This window comes from Fringilla coelebs (genome assembly GCF_963513975.1).
Source record: "Fringilla coelebs genome assembly, chromosome: 6".
Taxonomy (NCBI): Eukaryota; Metazoa; Chordata; class Aves; order Passeriformes; family Fringillidae; genus Fringilla; species Fringilla coelebs.
In genome coordinates this window covers 31,013,411-31,034,861 of record NC_140034.1, presented here as the reverse complement: position 1 = coordinate 31,034,861, position 21,451 = coordinate 31,013,411, and the positions used below count along the sequence as shown (strand labels likewise).

Sequence of the window (21,451 nt, the reverse complement as noted above, 5' to 3'; positions counted from 1 at the left end):
TTGAAGACAGTATTTGTTTATTGAGTCAACCTTCCTGTTCAAAAATCTCATACCTCCAACAACCTGTACAGACTTGGTAGATGTTCAACAAATGAAACAGGTCACATCCCCCCAAAAAGCATGATGTGCGCTGATATCAAATTTTACTGTATCACTGAGAACAACAAAATCTTTTAGCGCTAGACTAACTTCATGCTGCTTTCAGGCAGATTTTCAGATTTCTCTCAGAAAGGCTACTAGACAAGTAAAAGTAATACAAGAGAATTCTTTAAAAAAATGAGATTAATAAAACCTAAAATCTTTATGAGTGTACGAATGCCTGCACCTAGACAAAAATACATTTGTGGCTCATGTACAACTATTAAAAAACCAGTAACTGCAAATAATTAACAGAAGTATTTGGCTACAAAATCATTAGAGATATACATGTACATTCAGTTCTAAAGCAGTCACAGTCTTGAACTGAATCATAAAATGGGGGTTGCATTGAAAGAAACCTCAAATGGCGTCCAGTTCCAACCCCCTTGACATGGGCAAGGACACCTTCCACTAGACCAGGTTGCTCACAGCTCTATCAAAAATGACCTTGAATGCTTCCAGGAATGGAACACTCACCCCTTTTCTGGGCCACCTGTTCCAGTGCCTTACCACCTTCACAATAAAGAATTTTTTTCTAGTATCTAATTTAAATCCACCCCCTTTAAATTCAAAGCCATTCTGTCTTGTCACTATATTCTCTGTTAAATAATTCGTTATCCAGCTTTTTTTGCAGGCTCCCTTTAGGTACTGGAAAGCCTTATCATTTCCCCTTTAAACAGACTGGTTTAAAAATATATATTTGCATATTTATTTTACTGGTAAAAATTATTTTAAACATTGTTGCACTGAGTGTTTATTGATTAAAAAAATCCAATGGAAACAAGAAAGTATGGAGGGAGCATTGATCTGCTCCCATTGCAGTATGATAAAGCTCCCAGTGAGATGTGTCTCTCCATATTGGTAGTTCATGATGGAGGCCTCCACTGACTGAGAGATGAATGAGGAATTTCAATATTCTATCATTTCCCTGATGTACTTCCAGAATTTTTTCATTTTTTGTTACATATGTGTCTTTTCAAAAGAAAAACCAGAAAATTCCTCACAGGATATGGTAAAATTAGTTTAAGTACAAACAACTGAGAAAACCCCTCAAACTTAAAAAAATAGAAATATATTTCTGTGTTTGGATTATTCTTACATATTCTTTGTGTTCCTCTTCTCCTTTCATTGTCTAATTATTACACAGGCAAATGGGTGTTTTCTCTTGCACTTCATTATTTACCCCCCCTACAACCCAGCAGTAATCATCTCCTCTCAAATATTACTGCCTTTTACCTTTGCCTCTAGAAGGATAATAATCTATCTGCACATATAAACTACTTCAGCATTAATGTAATTTTTTGTTTCTCTACTCAGATCTCCCTAAATGGTCAACAATATGTAGGTAAAACTGCTTAGAAGAAAACATAAAATGGAATCTGTTTGCTGTAGGTCTGTGGGAAAAGTTCTTGCAGGAAGAAAAAAAGGGTTATTCTGCAGTTCTAAGGTGCATCAAATAGTTGCTCTTTGTTCCTCTGGATGATGTTAAACTTGCTTCCTCTTTCAAAGAGCACTTAAAAAGGAAGGCTTCTTATACCACTGCCTTTTCCAGATTTGAGAGCTCTTTAGGGGAAATCTCTAATACATTTAACACCAACTATTTTCACAGCCTATTTTGTGTGCCATGTCATCCAAAACATCAACAAAAAGTACTGCAAGCCAGATTTTATAGCGTCACAATGAATTTCTGGTGCTCAAGGGATTAATCCAGATTACTTCATACCAAAAATTCATACCTAATAAACATGTTACCACTAGATATAAAAACTGGACTAAAACTTCAGAGTAGAAGCTACAGTTTTCAAAGACACAAACCAAATTAGAAAATTCTCAAACCAACTCCCTCCAGCCCAAACAGCAACACTCACTCCCTACTTCCAACCCTCACATATGATACAACAAGCTTTGATTAACAAAACAAGTAAACATCCCATCCAACACTGTAATTGTTTTCAACTTGATTCAAGGAAATGACACATTAGAGGGAGTGACACTGATTTTTCCTGTCTAAACCTGTATGAAAACAAACTGCTAAACACAGAAGGTATCAGTGAAAAGGCATTGAAAAGGGAAAAATATGTTGCATTATAATTAAGCAGGACTTGATTCCTGCCCTACCTGAGAGAAAGCTGAAAAGCTATAGGTCTCAATTAGCAGTGGGACACAAATTTGTAAATATCCAGCACTTCAATAGTATTTGTTACATTCAGAAATACAAAAAATGCAATTCAAATTAAAAACATACCAAGCATCCCCAGAAGCATTTCTCTCTCCCTGAAACACTTCTATGCTTTGCAGCAATAGTGAATTTTTAAATTGTAAAACTTAATTTTGCCAAAGGCTACCTTATGCTCAAGCATGTGAGCTATCATGGGGCCTTTGGAGGAAGTATCCTCATACACATATTCTCCAAGGCCTGGAAATGCAAACCAAGCTTTTTCAATGCAGATATATTTAAAAACTCCAATTATTTTTAGTGCGCTTTGCTATGGTTCAGAACTCTCCACATGTGAAGGTCACATACTCTTCCACATCGTTATCCAAAATATGCACTCCCAAACCTTTTTAGGTAGACCTTTCCCAAGATCTCCAGGGATAAGTGCAGCAAAGGCCCAAAAAATTGTAAATAAAATGCCTACAGCTTAATTAAGTTTCATTTCAAAACCCTATGGGTTACTGTTCTGAAGGTTTTCTTCATTTGGAGATTTCAGTATAAGACTTCCATACCAATATGAAACATCCACCTAGGCACCTAATGGAAAATGTTGCAGAATCATCAGACTCAAGACAGAAGAAAACCAGATCCACATGACCAAAATTTAAATTCTCAGAGCATAAATAGAGAGCCCTATTTATGCTCTATGTCTCCTGTTATTTAATAAAATGCTCCTTTTAATATCTAGATGTCATTAAATGTAACACCAATGAATTCATTGCTACTCAAAAATACTTGTTTTCCTAATATTTCCTTTCTCACCTCTAAAACCTAAATCTTCAAAGATAATAAGATTAATTTGGCTTATGTAGACAAGATCAATCTCCAGAGTCAGAAATTTTCTACTTCAGCACTTAAAACCCAAATATTTTTAAACAGAAATAAAATGAGTATTGAAGATATGACATCATTATTTAGAGCTTATTTCAGAAAGAAAAAAAAAACCAAAAAAACCAACAAAACTTTTGCATTTGATGCAAATTTCTGTCTTGGTAAAAGACCAAATAATTGGACATTTTGAGATCCTAGATACTATTTTACTGTTTTCTGGCTGTACTTTCAAAGCTTACAAGAGCACATGTAAGATAGACAGCTTCACTGTTTCTCATTCCCAACCCAAATCTACAAACATATAAGCACATAGTTTCTCAGTGCCTATTCTGCTTTACTCCTGGGAACAAGCAGCAAGACCTGAGTATATTCATGCTACAGAGTATATGAACCCAGTGCCACAGTAACCATATGACAATTATTCTATGCATACTTTTGATTCAGTTTAAAAAGAAAGTGATGTACTGGGCTGTACTACAGCCCATCAGAATCAACCTTCCCTCAAACTTCAAACACAATTTAAAAAGTAAATATTTAAGTTTGTAAAAAGCAGATTTTTAGAAGAGAAAGGTATTTCTATTCAGTTTTACCTTTGTGTCTCTCCCTTTACACAACTGGTTTTTATTCAAAGGAAAGATTTTAAACTTCATTATGCCTGATTCATGATCTACAAGATACTAGTAATATTTTTTTCCTCCTTTGATAAAAACTTGCGCGGCAAAAGTCTGGAGAAGAAAATAAACCAGAGAAGTCTATTAGACTTCGCATTCAAGAAGGTAAAATTCACCAAAGCCTGAAAACCAGTAAGTTTGAGCCGAATATGTGCATAGCCATTGAGATAGAAGAGAGCTACTGTAAACACAGAAAGAGAGAACAGCAGATCTGACCAGGTTCTGAGGGAGTGCAATTGTTCCGAGCAGACTGGCTGGAGCCTGATCTAGGAAGGTGATTATAATCAAGCGGGAAATGTGTAATTATGGGAAAAGTCTTCATGAAATACCCTTACATTCCAACACAAATCTAAACAACCTGAGCAAACTAGTGCGGAGCATTCTCTCTCAAATTAATTCAATGGAGCCACCACGTTGATTTTCTTCTCAGATAACTAGGATGCTTTTTGTTAACGCCACAAGATGTTTTAAATAGCTGTGTACTGCACAAAAATTATGGAAGTCTACACGTAGTCTGAAGCTGGTTCATAGAGGGGCTAACAGCAACCTGCCTCTCAGGTCTAAAAAGAAACAAGACAAGCCCTCTCCAACAAGGATCTTCAATATTTTCATGTTCATTCCAGAGTATTTAATTTATACAGCTGACTTACAGGCCGAGATCTATTGTTATAATTAAATGCCTGCATAGCCTATAAAATACATGGAAATATCTGGCACACTGGAATGGTACTGCAATGTAGTGTGAGAAGCAGCAACTAAAGCTAATTCCTCTTCAGTATAACCATTTAATAGGCATCTGGAAGATACCTCCAGTAAATACCTCACCTATGGATTTCAAGCTGGTTTGGAGATAATTTCACACTTCTACTGATACATTGGTTAAACAGTTATACTGGCATTATGATTCTCATTTATCCTAGATAAAAGCTATAGATCCATTTACTCCATTTATTTTCTATAACCTAAGATATTTCAAAACCTATGCTTCCCCATGTCACAGAAAAGTGCTCCAAGTTCCACACTCTAGGTTTCCAGGATAAGGAATTTCTGCACCTTTTCTGGAGGCTAAGCCAGTTAACAAAAGAAGAGACATATTGGCCAGAGAAAATCAAGATATAATCTTGATTAGAAAGGTATTTTAGCAACATGTACTGTGACTTTAGAGAATATGGGGAAGTTGATTTGTAAAAATGACTCTCTCTTTTAATCCATAGAAGTATTTTCAGAAACAGCTGTGTGTACCTTGCAAAAGGTTTAGCAAAATGGAAACCATGGTCCAAGTGACTTGTAGATATTACAGTAGGTTATTAATTAAACATTCCAGAAGACACATGTACTCAAGTCTGAATAACTAAAAAGTTAGAAATTGTTTAGGAAACTTTAAAAAAAAAAATTCTAACACTCTTTTCAAATACAATGGCAGAGCAACCAACTAAATAGCATACTAACTTCAAAGATTATTCAGGCATTGAGATTTACAAAGGGCATTCTAAAATGAGACTAAAGGGAAGTTGGTGTACAGGAACAGTAGATTCAGCATAACACTTCCACCAAATTTGAAGATTATCAAAATATTTGGTCTCAACTCAATAGCAAATAGTTGCTTCCACTTTTACTTCACTTTAAAATAAAAATTGAAATATATAATTATTATGAAATAGTCACCAGTCACTTCTATTTGGAGTAAAACCCCACTTGTTTGGCCTCATTAAAGTAAAGGTTAAAATTTGTGCTTGAACAGTGAATCCACAGGAATATCCTAAGAATGAATGTAAAACCATTAACCATATTGAAGGCATAATGATCAGAACAGTTTTAGACTCAGTGACGGGTCCAACAGAATTTCTTTTTCAGTGCCTGCTATCTTTTGCCCTTCTAAATAAGTGTCATGACCTAATTTTGTCATCACATTTCTTGGTGTAGATCTTGTTCCTTCTGTGCCAAGTGGGGTCGTGTTGCATTCCATACAACTTGGTCGTTAATTCATTACACATTAGCTGTTGCTTATAATTGCATTAACTGAAGTCTGCAGAAATACATGAATACACTGACTTGCATTCAGTTATCAATTAATTGCTGGTTCTCCAATGTTCCTCTCCACACCCTAAATTTACATTTGTTCCTTCCCTGAGCTTTATTCAACATGCACAGGAGAGATGTTCATCCCAGCTGCACTTCTCCCACATTTTATCCCATGTTTTTGAGAGGCTGACTTCCAACAGCAACTTCCCATAACTACAAGATCTTGTTAGGTCACATTTGGGGGACAAGTACAAGGAAGACAGATGGACACAGGATGGGACACACACACACCAAAAAACCAAAAAAAACCACACCATAAACTGCTCAAGACAATAAAGGTTTGGAAAAAATATTCATGCTAACATGAGCTTCATTTTAGACAGGAAGAGAAGGAGAAACATTTAAAACCTTCCACCAGAAGTAGAAACAAAACAAGTCTTGCCTAGAGGAAATCTGCAAACAGATCAGGACACTGATGACCAGACATTTTTATATGCATGCAGGCAAAACAATAAACCAGTCTCTACTTCAGAGCATTTTATTATTCTTATGGCAAGCTGTGAATATTCCAAGTATTAAGAATAAAGAAAAAATTATCAAGTATCTCTAAATGCAATTAAGCTTCTCAAAAAGAGCCTCAACAAGGCTAAAAAAAGTTCTAAAGGGAACTACTGCAAAGTGAGGAAGGAACTGCAGGTGCACGTAGCTGTGCGGGAACACAGGGTACTCTGCTAATTGCGCTACGCCCCACTGAAACAACTGAGTCAGCAGAATTTCTATTTATATGCTCTCTTCCTACAATAGTCACAGTCAAGGCAGAAAACTCAGCAGTCCTGCCTCAGGCGAGAAACTGGTGTGCTGAGGAAGGGTCAATAGTACAGTGTAAGAAGTAATTCTATCTTTTAAGCTTACAGAGGAGTCAACATTCATTTGCAGAAAATAATAAATTCTTGCAAAAAGTCATTAAGATGGAGCTTTTGTGCCTTCTCTACTTCTCTTTCTTTCCACAGTAAAACACAGCCCCATTCAGAAATCTGTTTGCCATACAAGTAACCAAGCAATCCTTAGTAATCCCATTTTGTCTTCCTTAGGTCTGCATGTAGAAATGGCTGAGATCCTGCACCAGTTTTCCTTTTGCAAGGATGATTTTCATGATGCCTCTTAAGAGACATTTATTACTGGTATTTTATGTAAGGTAGCTGATGAATGGATACTTTGTATTCATCAAACCAGGTCAATTCTTGGACCTGTCAGCTTCATGCTGTCTTTCAATACGAAGCTGTTCTCATCTAAAATGGCTTCTTTTTGTCATAGCCATATTCCACAGCTAACCAAATCACTACTAAGCAATTCCACCTGGTTTCATATTCTTAATAAAATTCTCATTTCCAACACTCCTAAATGCAGTATCACTGGTATAGAAACAAGATTTAACTCTAATCTTTCATTGGAAGAAAAATTGATAGCAAAATTTTTCCTAAAATGGATGGAGAGTTCCTAAAAAAAAAAAAAAAAAAAAAAATCAATGCACTTGATTCTAAAAAAGCAGAATCAAAACCAAATAAAATAACTGGCTCTTTTGGTACACAATCATTGGTATAGAGAAGTTCAGCAGCAGCATTAGACTGAGACTATAAATTTACTTGTAATCCATAGGCAATAATAAGCAAGCATCTATACCTATGTCCTATATAGTTTTAGTATAATCATTAAACAGATAAAAATTGTTACCGTTTTATCCCTGAGTCGTTCTCCATGGATAAGAAAATCAGCACAGCTATTCTCTTCCTGGGGAATGACTTTGAAGACTGTGACACAGCTTAGTCCACCCCCTCCGAGTGGCAACCATCCACCACTTGAGTCATCCCGGGTCATCACCACAGCTCGCACTCGTGCATAACTATTACTGAAAGAGAAGCAAAAGAAGACATTAGTTTTCCATAAAGTCTAGTAAAATCTAAGCCTAGTAAAAAACAAAACAAAACCAACAAACCCACAACCAAGATCACAATAATTAGCACTGTCTCTCCACAAACATCACCTAGAAGAAAACAATTTAAGACCACCCTCTAAAAAATGTTCCTCTCTATTTTTGTGCCTTCCTAAGGACTTCTCAGAGGTCATGATCTTTTGTAAAGAGGCTTAACCAGAGAACATAGCTGCCAAATCAAACTCATATTCTTCCAAAAACTTTACACTCAATGATCTAGCTAGAGGGCAGGAAAGAGAATATGAATCAACTCCTGATTTATTTTAGACTAATCATGAAGCCAGTCAGCCATCATGAAATCGCACAGAAAAGAGAATAAGAAAACAGAAAGAGGTCAGGCCTTCTGTCACTGAAATCTAAAGAACAGGCTTCTAGGCAGAAACCCTGCTTCCCTTCATCCATCCCTCCTCCCCATGCATGTAACTCGTTCTTTGCAAGGGTAGGTCAGGACACACATGGTGGGGTTTGAAAACAGAACCAGTTACAACTACTTAAGATCCACATTTGCAGTGTCTACTTGCCACAACTTACTTTAATTTTACAATCTAACATATTTTTCCATCATTTAGGATTTTTATAAAATAAACAAATTATTACCATGTCATTACTTAAAAGCCAAACTCCAGAGTATTGGAAAACGAGATTTTGGTCATTTCCCTCTTTCTCTACTCTTAGTTTTTTCTTTTAAATTAAATAAAAACTTTTCATTTTGGTTATGAATTTGCCGCTATATCACTTAGAAAACACCATGGTTTGCCAAGGATAAGAGGCTATATTTGAAGTACAGTTTACTGGATGAATGTAGCAGTTGATGATTGAACATTTCAACACCTTAAAATAAGGTGTTATCTTTTTGCAACATATTCCTGATTGAGGGTTTAAGTATTTATGCCACTTAGTACCAGTGATGTCAAACTTAAGGGCTGAAGAAGAAATATTAGAATAGATCAAAGTTGTTCCTTCTATATTTGAGATAAAACTATTCATGAAGCTGTTGCACTTTTAAAAGATCACTGCTTTCTTTCCAACACCCCCCTGAAAATCCCAAAAATAACAAAGGTAGGCTTTTTTGCATAATTAATATGTTACATTCTCACACACATGTATGATTCATAAATATGATTCATTTGTGTGCATATATATATATATATACACACAAACACACACATATATATAAGAATTTTGCTGCAAGCATGTAAAGCCTAAGTACATAACAGTTTGTAAAATGGAAAATTTTACAAGACTATAAATTTTTAGCTTGTAAGCAGCTGTATTTAGTTTGCTGCCTCTGAGCAAAGCCCCCTCCTCTCTTCTAAATCTCATAGTTAAAATGACGGTTCAGTCAATGTTGCTCACCACTTCTTTACCAACATCTTTTAGTAAAGTACTCAAACACAGCAGACAAATAAAATAAAGAAAAATCCAATCCTTCATGGTATGTATCTATCACAATTTCAATATCTGCAAACACAACTGGCTACATCTCAATGCTGAATAATATTACTGAAAGTTGACTCATTCATTCACTGGCCTCTATCACTGTGTGCTAAGGTCAGACTGTAGTTGTGCCCTTCATACACAGGTAGTCTTTCATCTCGTTTCTCTCAGAGGAGCCTCTCCTGACAGAAGCTGAGGACACCAGGACTCCCCTCTAAACCAATAAGAAATAGGATGCAACAATTGGTTAAGCCTAAAAACTGTCTTTGTATTCCCAATTTAAGTGAACCACAAATTTAGCTTTTAAATTTTGTTGCAAATCTGAATATTAGAGCTTTTATTTGTATATCAACCAACTGCAGCAAGAATTCAGTTAAGGAGAACTTCCCTTAGGCTACATGAGAAAAACCTACAACATTAATTTTTTCTTAAAATGGAAGTTCACACTCCATATACATTTTCTTTCCAAGAACTGCTAAGAAGCAAAGACAGAGGCATAAGCTACTTCCAATCAATAGAGTTCTCTGTCAGTGTTGAGTTTTCCCCCTATCCTATACTGAGATGCTTAGTCTGGTCTTTTGATTTGCTTTTCATATACTCCAAATGAATGTTTTAAACATTTATCCTTTCAAATATTTTAGAAACTACTATCAAATCCACTGCATTAGTGCAAAATAAAATTCCCCAAAAGGTAGTATTTAATGAACAATCTTTTAAATTGAAACAAGCCAGTTTTTCCATATAACCATCCTGTAGATTAGTAAGACAAATTCTGCACTTGTAAAAATGTCTAAGTCTACAAAAAGATTTTTAGTTTTATGTTTCTGTTGGTGGTTGTTTTTAAGTATTTTTTTTATATTTGAATGGAACTCACAATTGGTAAAATAGGTATATTTAGCAACAACACAAGCTGGTTTGCAATTAACCAGAATGCAGGGGCAGGACCTATAAATTATTCCCATTTCCAAAATCCTCTGCAAACAAAACAGGATCTGCATGTCACACTACTGGCACTACAAAAGCACTTTGAAGTCTTGTATCTGTAAGCATTATAGCCCCATCTACTCTTGGGAACTTCAGAACAAATTGTTCAACTGCTGGTGTACCTTAGCAGTCAAAAAAAGGGCAGACGAGGCTCTAGTGTTTTCCTAGCCTAAGGTTTTTCCTAGCCTAAGGTTTTTACCTACTCTTGCATGTTTAGCAGCTGTATCAGGAATACCTGAACAAAAGAAAAAACCAAACAAACAGGGCAATCAGTTGAGCATTGCTCTTACAAAGCCTTTACCAGAGCTACCACAAGAGAGTGAAATGGAGCATGAAGGCAGCATTGCAACAGCAGGTCCAAAGCTACTGCACAGCCAACCTTTCCTGAGACTCCCCGGTTTTGGTTGTGGCCACTGGAAATTTTGAGGCAGAGCAAGGTTTAAATGAAATGGTACTCTGGACAAAGGAGCATGCTGCTTTCTTAAAGTCAGTACTGAGGATCAGTAAGACTGGGGACAATGACACTGGAATCCAAGATCTTTTACTTTTTAGTAAAAGATGTCCTTACTTTTTAATAAGGAAAAAGATCTCTCTAACAACTGAGTGCCTCAGGTAGAAGATAAGAGTATGGTATTCCAATGTGATTAAAGGGAATTATAAATTGGAATAAAGGAAAAAGAGGAAAAAAAAGGTAATCTACACTGTTTTTCCCTCTAGCAGTGAAGACTTACTGAGGAGTACAGTATGTGTCTGAGTGCTTTAGCTAGTAAACCTGAAACAAAGCAATTTTAAGGTAGCATAATAAATATGTTGTGTGAAGTTTCATTCTAAAAATACAATCACATGAAGATTATTCTTATACAAAAATCAAAATCTGAAGTGGGGTGAATTAAGCAGCCTAAGAAAGCATTAGGGGCAGAATCAAAAGGTTATAAACCATGAGTGGACAGGAAAGATATGAGGAAAGATATGACCTACAGTCCTTGTGTGTTTATATCACTGCAATGCTCTTGGGCCCAAACTGACTTATAAGCTGGATGACTAAACTGTTGTGCAAGTGCAGGAGGCACATCACTGGCCAAGACAGGCTGGGACCTTCAGCTCAACAGCTAAGGAACAAACCTGCTTTTGGTGGCTGGGGAACGAACACAATTGTAGAAAAGGGAAGAGATGTTTGGGATAGTGGGGAAGCAACCATCTTGTTGCTTTACATACATTTTATTTTAACCTAGTTTCAACAGTCTGCAAATCTTTTCTCTCCCAATTCATATTAAACATTGTCATTCTTCTACTTGTACTGCATTTTGCACATTTTAATACAGGACTGAAAAACAAAAGTGATTTCAGAAATGTTGCTTAAAGCGATTGTATTGTAATTGCAAATTCTTTTTTTTTAGTACTGTACAGCTACTACCATTACCATCGAGAAACCTGAATCTCCAAGTGGAAATATAAACTGAACCATAAGAGAAACTGACTCTTTCAGCTTTGGTAAAAATATTTAGAATTAAAATTTCTTTCAAAGCTGGAAAGGAGATTTGAAGAAAAGGACCTCGAGTTTCATATGGACACCAAGCTTAACACAAGCCAAAAACATGCCCTTGGGACAAAGGAGGCCAACAATTTCACCAGCAGGTCACAGAGGCCGATCCCCTGTCTCTAGTCAGCCCTGGAGAGCTCTGTCCAGTGTTGGGCTTCCCAGTACACAAGAGACATGGACCTTGGAGTGGGCAACAAAAATAATTATGAGACAGAAGCATCCATCATATGAGGGAAGGCTGAGAGAGCTGGGACATCTTAGGCGGAAGAAGAGAAGACTTGTGGGTATTAGTGTATACCAATAGCTCAGAGGGTGCAAAGAGGATAGCCAGAGGCTCTTTTCAGAGGTGCCCAGTGAGAGCACCAGTGACAATGGACACAAACTGAAACACAGGAAGTTCCCTTTGAATATCAGCAACCACATCTTCACTGTGAGGGTACCCAAGTACTGTCACAGGTTATCCAGAGAAATTGTGAGTCTCCATCCTTGAAGAGTTCCAAAATCCACCTGGACAGAGTCCTGGGTAAGCAGATTTAGGTGACCCTTCTTTGAGCAGCAGGGAAGATGACAACCGGAGATGCCCTCCAATCTCAATTATTCTTTCTTTTCTTTAATATCATATTTCAAAGCACAGCAATTTCAATAAAACACAACTTCATAAATATAATCTATAAATATATGGGTTAATTTAGAAGAATTCATGATACTTTGAAGCAAGAGTAGTCACTGTGCAAACTGCTATTTAAACACTTCTGACAAGGCTAAGGGGAGAAAAAAGGCATTCTGAAAAATCATGACACACTCTGCTATGAAATTGCACTATCTTTGCTGGCACACATGTAACAGCTTCAGGCTGGTCTCCAAATGTGAAATGGTCATGGATCAAGGCTCTACCTTTGACTGGCACTTCACACACATACTTTACTCCCTCCAAGTTCTGGTACAATATACTTCTGTGTTTGTAGCCTTACCAAAAGAGCATACACTGGCTTTTTATGGTTCTTATTATCCAAACAGCTTAGCAGAAGACTTTATGATTCCCAGCTAGAGAAGTGCTCATGAGTACATGCATGCCCATATACCAAAAAGTACTGTCAGACCACTAAGCTAAAGTCTGTTTTACTTGCAGATATCATTTTTTAAATATTGACTCAATATAGAAAGAAAAATCATGTCACCAATACACGGCTGATGTTATAAACCCTTTGTTACTAAAGGTTTAGAGAATGAGTGCCACTGGCACAAAATATTAATGACTTACCTAAAACAGAAGGAGATGAAAATGTAGCACAAGTGCTAAAGAAGACATAATTTACATCAAGAAAATGTATGACAGCATATGTTCTTATTTTTTAATGAAGAGGAAATTGCCATAATAACAGCTACTAAATGAGGCTTTGCTTAAAAAGCCTCTGTTACCTTTCTCCTCTCAAAATTATATAAACAAATCAGAATATACACCAAACTCTTACGCTGCGAGAATGCAAGACTTGTCAGATTTTCTCCTTTAAAAAGAGGCAAGAGGTATTCCTCACAATAAACAGCAAATGTGCATGGCTACTATGCCTAGGAAGTTTCTTTCTTTGAGGAGTTTAGCAAGGAAAGACATGGATTTCTAGAAGGAACTACAGACAAATGCTGTTACATTTAGGATATTGGTAACCACACTGATTTACTGAATAGCTTGGGATTTTGTCAAAAAACCTGAATGGAACATTTCTGCTCAAATAACAAACCTCAAAAAACAAAAGAAAACAACAAGAAGAAATTCTATTTACAGAAACCTGAGCTATCAAGCAAAATAACTTGAACCCAAAATGGCAAAATGAAAAAGCTACATGGGAAACAGTATTACAAAAGGAAGGGATAACTGGTATCCTGAAAGAGCCAAAAATACATTATTACAATTCTTATTTAGTAGAAGAGGCTCATAAAACAAGCTGTTTAACAGTGCACCTACAATTCAAAAGAGAATATGAGACACAAATGAAAAAGTGTCAAAATACTATATTGCCGTCATGAAGTGTTCTTTTGGACACAATATAAGAATAATTAAGAAAAAATTAAAAGCAGGAATGGGGTTATAGTGTTCCTATTTGAATACAGACAATTTAAGATTTATGTCCATGTAAAGTAATCAATGCTGCAAGGAAGAAAGGCTGCAGCTGTAAACTCTTTTGCAAAGCACAAGAACATATGAAGAATGGAGAAGCTGTTAAGATTTGAAACCCATCAAAATTACATATAAAGTACATATTTGACATTTGTATGAAAAACATTTTAGCCCTGTTCCCCAGCATTTTCTCTTCTTTGATAATTGTAGCTAGTTTCTATTATGTTTGTATGTCATCTATGAGGGTTGGTTAAATGAAGCAATATTTATCACACTAAAGATAAATGCATACTTGGATTCTACTCCTTTCAAAGAAACTGCCTTCTGAAGGCCTAAATTTTCATAATAGAAAGAGTTCTGTAACACTATCTGGTCAAGACATATTACTTAGAAAATGGCATCTAATATAAAATGCACAATCAAATAAAAAACCCAAAAAACCTTATTTTTCTTTTTACCCTTCCCCACAAAAATTAAAAAGACTCAAGGTAGCATTCGAAGATGGCTCCACAGGTTCTGGACACATGCAGCAGAACTAAATAAATAGCATATAAGATGTAATTTCTCTTTGTAATAGTTTATAAGATAAGCTGGACATGGAAGATGCTTTTTGATCACTTCCACAGCTGCTTGTTCACAACAGAGGTCTGCTGGTACCAAGGACTTCTGGATTAAATTCCATCCAGTTTCAGCCAGATGGGTAACATAATTCGATGGTCAGATCCTGGTACTCATGTACCCTCCAAGGTTAATGGGTTTTCTGGAAGAAAACCCCAAATTTGCCTCATTTTTAAATGCTGACAGCCATAACTCCAGAAATATCCACTTGCTATTCTAGCCTGTCTTCCCTTCTCTGCATATATTCTCATAGTTTTTGCTTCTTCCTTACCTCAGAATTTCTGAAGATCCACAGGAATCTCTTCATTCCATTTATAGTACAGAACTCTCTGTACCGTCTTTTAATTCAGTGTAATCATTACTTGTTTCTTACCAACCTATTGGATACTGATGCTATGTATTAATTCTGATTTGCTTACCATGAAAATGTGTAGAGAAAGATGGAAAAGCCCACAAATAAAACAAGAGAAAGAGGTTTAGTTTGGGTGCTTTTAGTGAGAAAAGTTACCATTTCTTTCCAACCTTTCAAAAACAAAGAAACATCTTAAGAAACGATGGAACACAAGCTTTTCATTTTCTTGAGCTCCTTAGCAAACAAGCACAAGTCTGCAGCCTAAGGCAGATTCCACTGAAACTAAGACAACTTGACACTTCCAGTAAATTTCATCAGACAACACCATCCAGTCTAGATTTTTTTTTTTAAGTGAAGCTTGCAGATTCAGTTGCACCTTTCATTTTCCTGAGAATACTATAATCTAGGAAAACAATTTATGGAAAGATGTTAAGTAATATTTGTATCTGAACAAATCAGAATTCTCTCTTCTCTCACAACCATTGTCTTCCAGTCTTTTATGCTCATAAAGTCGAAGTATGAAGTATGCAAGTGCAATTGGATCACTCTCATTGTCAAAGCTGGTCATCTAGCCACTGAGGTTATGGATTTCAGGACTGGAAACCCTGTTAACAGATGTGAATACATTAATCAACAAGCCATTTTGCAATAAAGTTCTAGACCACTTAAATAAGATTCCTTATAAACAATTTTAACTACCCTAAGGTTTCACAGACTAAGGTACAATAAGCACCTCACTTAAGGTACAATAAGTATATTCTTTTCAAACAAGCACCTGTGTACTTTTTATCCCACTGCTTGTTGTATTTAGGAATAGAACTCCACAAATGCTCAGATAGCTATTATTTTCCTCCACCTAAGAACTTATACAGCAAAAATAAAGGACAAAGCTGTTATACTTTCACAAACAGGTCAGAAAACATCATCACAGATTTTTTGTATTTACCTTGCCTGAATTTCTGTCAGGTTATCCTGGACTACAGACCCTTTGGGCCAGAGGGCATCTGTAATGAGCATCATCCAATGAAGCTCAGAGTTGCTTGTTGGTGAACAGAGCTTAGGGGGTGAACTGCTACATACTCTTGAACTTTTGGCGATGCATTATGGAAGAAAAAAGCATCAGATGTACTGAGATTACTGACCTAAAATAATACTTGATATTAGGTAGGCAAGCACAAAATCTAAATTTTATTCTTATCAGTTAAAAGAAATTTCTGAAAGGTACAGGTCATTTCTGGCATGCATTTCCCACTCAGCCTGCACAGAAAAGGAACAGAACCTGGAACCAAATAAAGCATATCCACACTTATAAAAATAGTCAAACAGCCTTGCTGAGCTGTGAGATTGCTAATGAATATTGTATACAAGAAACATTCATGTGGTTAAACCCATGTAAATTGAAACTGTGGCATCATTCATTGATACTGTTAGATCTAAAGCTTGTCTTAACATTTACATTGACCTGGCTTTTCAAGGACTTTAACCACACAATATAAATGAAAGTGATCTTGCAAAGTGGATTATATTCTAAGAAAATCCCTAATGCTAAATTTCTCCTTTTAACATAATAAAAAACCAGTCAACATCCAAAAGGATGTTTCAAGCATACACAAACGGATAAATTATTAATGTCTGCACTAACAAAACAGAAAGACTCAAACCAAACTGCAAGATGCTTAACAACACCAAAGTCAAAGTAAAAAAAGTTCAAATGAGCCTTAAGAAAGAAGCTTATAACTTAAAGAACCTTTTTAAAGGTGTATGTTCACTGAACAAAAAAAAGAAGTTACCATTCCCTTGCTACACAGCACCACATTTCATGGCCTGAAACAGTCTTTTCTGTAGTTTTAACAAACCATGAATATTTCAGAGAGAGGAAGTAAACAGAAATAAACAAGTAAAAGACAAATGCAAATACTTCTATTATGATAGTCCATCAAACCAGAAAAAAATTAATAGGATTATACAAAATGTTTCAATGGTATGCCCTTTATATTTGTCATACATCCACAAGAATAATGTAACTTACATAGCCATTATATAATTGTATTATTATGTTTGATAATCTCAGTAATAATAAGCAGTCTAACCAGCAGTCTAAGCATAGAAATAGGTGACCCACGGGCCCTAAGGTGAGAACATAAGAATTTTAACAGCACATCCCAAAAATAATTAAGCCTTGGTTTTACTACATTCCACATTCAAATTACTGCTAAAATATTATTCTTCACGAGTTTCTACAAAAAGCTGCCTGTAATGAATACATGGGTCATGTATGAACATAACACAGAGACAAGCAATAATAAGGCACTGCAAGGCCTCTGAGTTCAAAATGAAGATTATTTAAGTTCCATTACTTGCTGCTTTTCCAGAAGAAAAGTTTAGAAACTTGTAGGCAACTGAACAGAAAAAGAGTAAGGAGTACACATGCATTTCTCTTCCTCATCAAATATGTAATAAACCAAAATAAGAACAAATTCACACTTTATAAATGATAGTCATGAGAACTCCTACAATAATCACTGAATCTCCATCTATTCAGCAACTTAAAAGGGATCCACCAGATACATTTTCCTTGTTTTGGCAACAACACAACCCTAAACAAAGGGTTTACAACAGAAATGATGAGATAATGAGATAATTTAGTGTTATAATCACATCTCCTTGTTTCTTTTTTTGACTTTTAAAACCATTAATACCATTAGAAGGTTAATGGCCTTAAACTGATGAAGGACAGGCTTAGATATTAGGGAGAAGTTCTTTACTGTGAGTGTGGTGAGGCACAGGAACAGGTTTCCCACAAAAGTGGTGAATGCTCCATTTCTGGAAGTCTTCAAGGGTGTCTTGGATGGGGCTTTGAGCAACCTGGTCTAGTGGAAGATGCCCCTGCCCAAATTTTCCACTAGATGACCTCTGGGCTCCCTTGGATTGCAAATCATTCTATGATAAATTAGGGTGGAACTTCACCCTATGGAAGAAATTCTGAAAAAGGTGATGGAGACAGCTAAGTCAAACTGCACAAAATACATGATTAGAGTACCAAGAAAGTAAGTGCAACATGGCAGACAACGCAAGCTCAAAACAATTTTTAGACAGTAGAATCCAAGCAAGAAGCGAAACAACAGCCTTTCAGCTACAGTCAATCTATGAAACAGAAACATCACATAGGAACAATTAAGCAGGTTTTTTTTTCTGTTGCAGCTCTGACATCAATGTTGCACAGCTTAACTAGACAAAGCTGATTGCTATCCACTGTAAAAATGTTTTAAGTGGCATTTTCCCCTTTTATTATACAAAATAAAGTGTAATAGCTTATAAAATATAGGCTAAATACAAACCTAAAAAAAACGTACTAAATTAATGAGATATACATGAAGCCATTCCAAAAATATTTGTGTCTTTGTATTTAACAGTACTGGAAATGAATCATGGCTACATAATTGAAGAAATACAACCAGAAAATTAAATATCTCTGCTTAGAGAGACCGAAGACATTATATATTAAATAAAATAAGGAGAAATTAAACTGGTAGAACAGACAAATAGGTGTAGGTGGAGAAGATCACACTCAAGGATTTCAATTTGGCTCTTTCGTTAGTACCCATGTGTTTTGTTACAGATCTTCGCTCTTACTGCAGCAACAGAAGGACCTTCTATATTTATACTCCAAGGACAGGGTCTACTATCAAAACAGTGATGATTACAAATAATTTTCCTTTACTATAAACAACAACGATTTTTGAGTACCTTTATCTGCAAGGATACTCCCCAAGTAATTCAAATAAGGCAGGAGAAGTCATTACCTGCTTTATTAATTGAAGAAAAGCAATCAACATTTTTTTATGAATGCTGAAAAGCAAAGTTGAAAGACCAACAGCCTATTACAAGTGACTGCTTTGGTGGTGCTAACAAACTAAACTTTGAGCTAAAATGTTCACCGTTTAGGAATTTAAGCTTCAAGTATCAGCTGCATCACACACATTCATCTGACAGAATTCTGTACATTTTGCTCAAAACTCAACATTAGGAATGCATTAATCACATATGAGCTTTACATACAGGATGTAAAACAGTGGTTTTGAGGGCTCTGCTTCTTAAATTTGCTCAAATATCAATAAATTAAATTGAGTTGGAAGAGAAGAAAGACTCTTCTCTAGTCATGCAGCAATTCCTAGACAGATTCATTTCCCTATAAGTTCAATAATATCAGGAGGAATGGATAAAAGACGTTTTTAGTCAGGAAATTCTCAGAAATAGTAAGATAGAGAGAAGTGATTATTTGAATAGAAAAATTTTAAAACTGTCACTCTACTTTTAGCTACCATTGGGTAGTTAAATCCTTGTAGCCCATCCTTGTTTCCTTCACCCCTGTGTTGACTGGGAAGTGTTGTGTGCTCAGTACTCAATACAACCATCTATATTTCCACAGAAAACTGAGGAAAAACCTAATATTGCCTATTCTACATTAAAAGATGATTAAAAAAGCCAAGCAAAAAACAGCTGACACAGCTGTTTCTTTAGAAAGCACCAAAACAAAAAACCCAACAAACAAACAAAAAACAAAAAAAAGTTTGCCTAAAGTGCTACTTAAAGAGGAGAAGAGGGAGCTAAAATGCCAGAAGTCAAGTAACCAAAGTGAAGTAATAGATGCTTCAAAAGTCAGTAACATTAAAAGACTGGGGGAAAAAAGTGGTTTGTATAGATTGTCTGCTGTCAAGTAAATAACAGTAGTGGAGAAAAAAAAGGAGAGGGGAAAAAAAGAAGGAGAAGAACAAAAAGGAGAGGAAAAAAGAATTAGGACAAGAAAAATAAGGGATGCAGAAGAAGTAGGAAAGAGAAAGGAAACAGTATCTCCTTTTCCCAAACAAGAAGCAGACACATGAGGAAAAACTAGGTGCCCTTCATCAATGACAAGCATAATCACAATGCACATCACTGTTTGACAAGCAATTGTTATGCTATGGCTTTCTATAATACACTGGTTTTTTGGTTGGTTTTTTTTTTTTCCTGAATAAATGGGCAGTATAAAATCTTGCAGCCAAATTTAAGTTAGGAAAAAAATGGTTGGATTGGTTCCAATTAAAAAACCTAGAGTAAGATAGAAATTTTTCATTTTAAGTTGTATATTCATTAAGTAATTTCCAGCGAATACAAGTTACTGTATCAAAATCTATACCATATTAACAGTTTTAACAGGTGGAAAACTGGTAAACATCATGAAGAAGTGGACAGAAAGGTTTTAAGAAGCATTTCCAATGAGTAAGCAGAGACAGCTAAAAATGCAGAGCAATCAGATTTCTTTTAATCTTTCCTGAAACTATTCTCTGCAGCATGATCTCAGGAGGTTCTTTAACAGAGACTTGTGAGAGAGCACTAAGCTACTGACAGATCTACACAATCTCCTCCTAATAAATCCAAGGCAACTCGCATACCTACACTACAATTATTGTTCTAAGCACTTTAAAGTAATGTGACCTGGCACTGTCGCCAGAAGCACTCTCCATCTTTCTATGTCCCTGATCATTTATTTCTACATGCACTTTCTCCATCACTTCTGCAGCTTTGCAGTGATCAACATTGGGAAAGCTGATGTGAATCAAGAATAATCCAGAAAAAAAGAGCATCTTCAATCCAGAACAATTATCCAGCCTTGATCCGTTAATTACAGCCCAGTTGGAGCTTGTCTGCTTATCTACATGACATATGTATTTTGAGATTAGGACACAATTAACAATATGAACATCCAGGATTTAAGTCGCAAAGTTTGGCACATTTAACCTTTTTCTGCAGTATAAACATAAAGAGAAAATCTAATTATTAAGTTTTTTGGCTTCATATGTGATAAATTATGAGGACCAAACATGTAAAAAAAGTAGTGGAAAAAAAGTTCTTTCTCTGAATTCTTACTGTGAGAGGTTTTGCCCCTCCTCGTGTTAGTTAAGCCCCGTTTATACGCTAACAAATCAAACCACTTCCTTTATGTAATGACTGAATACACAAAGGGAAAGCACCCTTGATTCCAGAAGGTGCAAAAGGATTAACTCTGGTAGCACAGAAAATAGGCATTCTGAACACTGAAAAGTTCATCCCTTAATGTAGTGAGAGAAACAACAATTTTCAAGACATACAATTGAAAATACATCACAAGAACATGCGATGTATTTAAAAGCACATATAACCTGCATGTAGCTTTAAATCTGTGTATCATTAATCCACGCAAAAACTAGTATTTCCAGTGCAGATATAAAAGAAATGAGTACTACCTTCCTGCACATTAAAACATTGATAGTACATATATGGCCAAACTTTTATACTAATAAACCAATAATTTTACAATAAATTAGCACTAAAGATAGTAGTCATACTGTATGAATTTAGGAGTCTGAATGCAAACTACCCTAAGTCTCAGGAAGAGTTAGGAATATTCAGTCTGGATCTTTTCACTGGAAAGGAATTATAGCAGCCTCTGTTTGAAAGAAGCTTAATATACAGCAAACAAATGTGATTTGCCTGAAGTGATTCATCACTTCATCTTCACTG

At 35.8% G+C, this 21,451-nt stretch overlaps 1 protein-coding gene across 1 annotated transcript in view; it reads right to left on the bottom strand.

Annotated features, from left to right (window-relative positions):
- SPRED1 (sprouty related EVH1 domain containing 1) overlaps window positions 1-21,451 on the bottom strand; it is a 58,155-nt gene that overhangs the window by 16,096 nt on the left and 20,608 nt on the right. Inside the window, exon 2 of the mRNA XM_084207778.1 lies at window positions 7,609-7,783. Within this exon, the coding sequence (XP_084063904.1) occupies window positions 7,609-7,783 (175 nt within the window). The remainder of the gene's footprint in view (window positions 1-7,608; window positions 7,784-21,451) is intronic.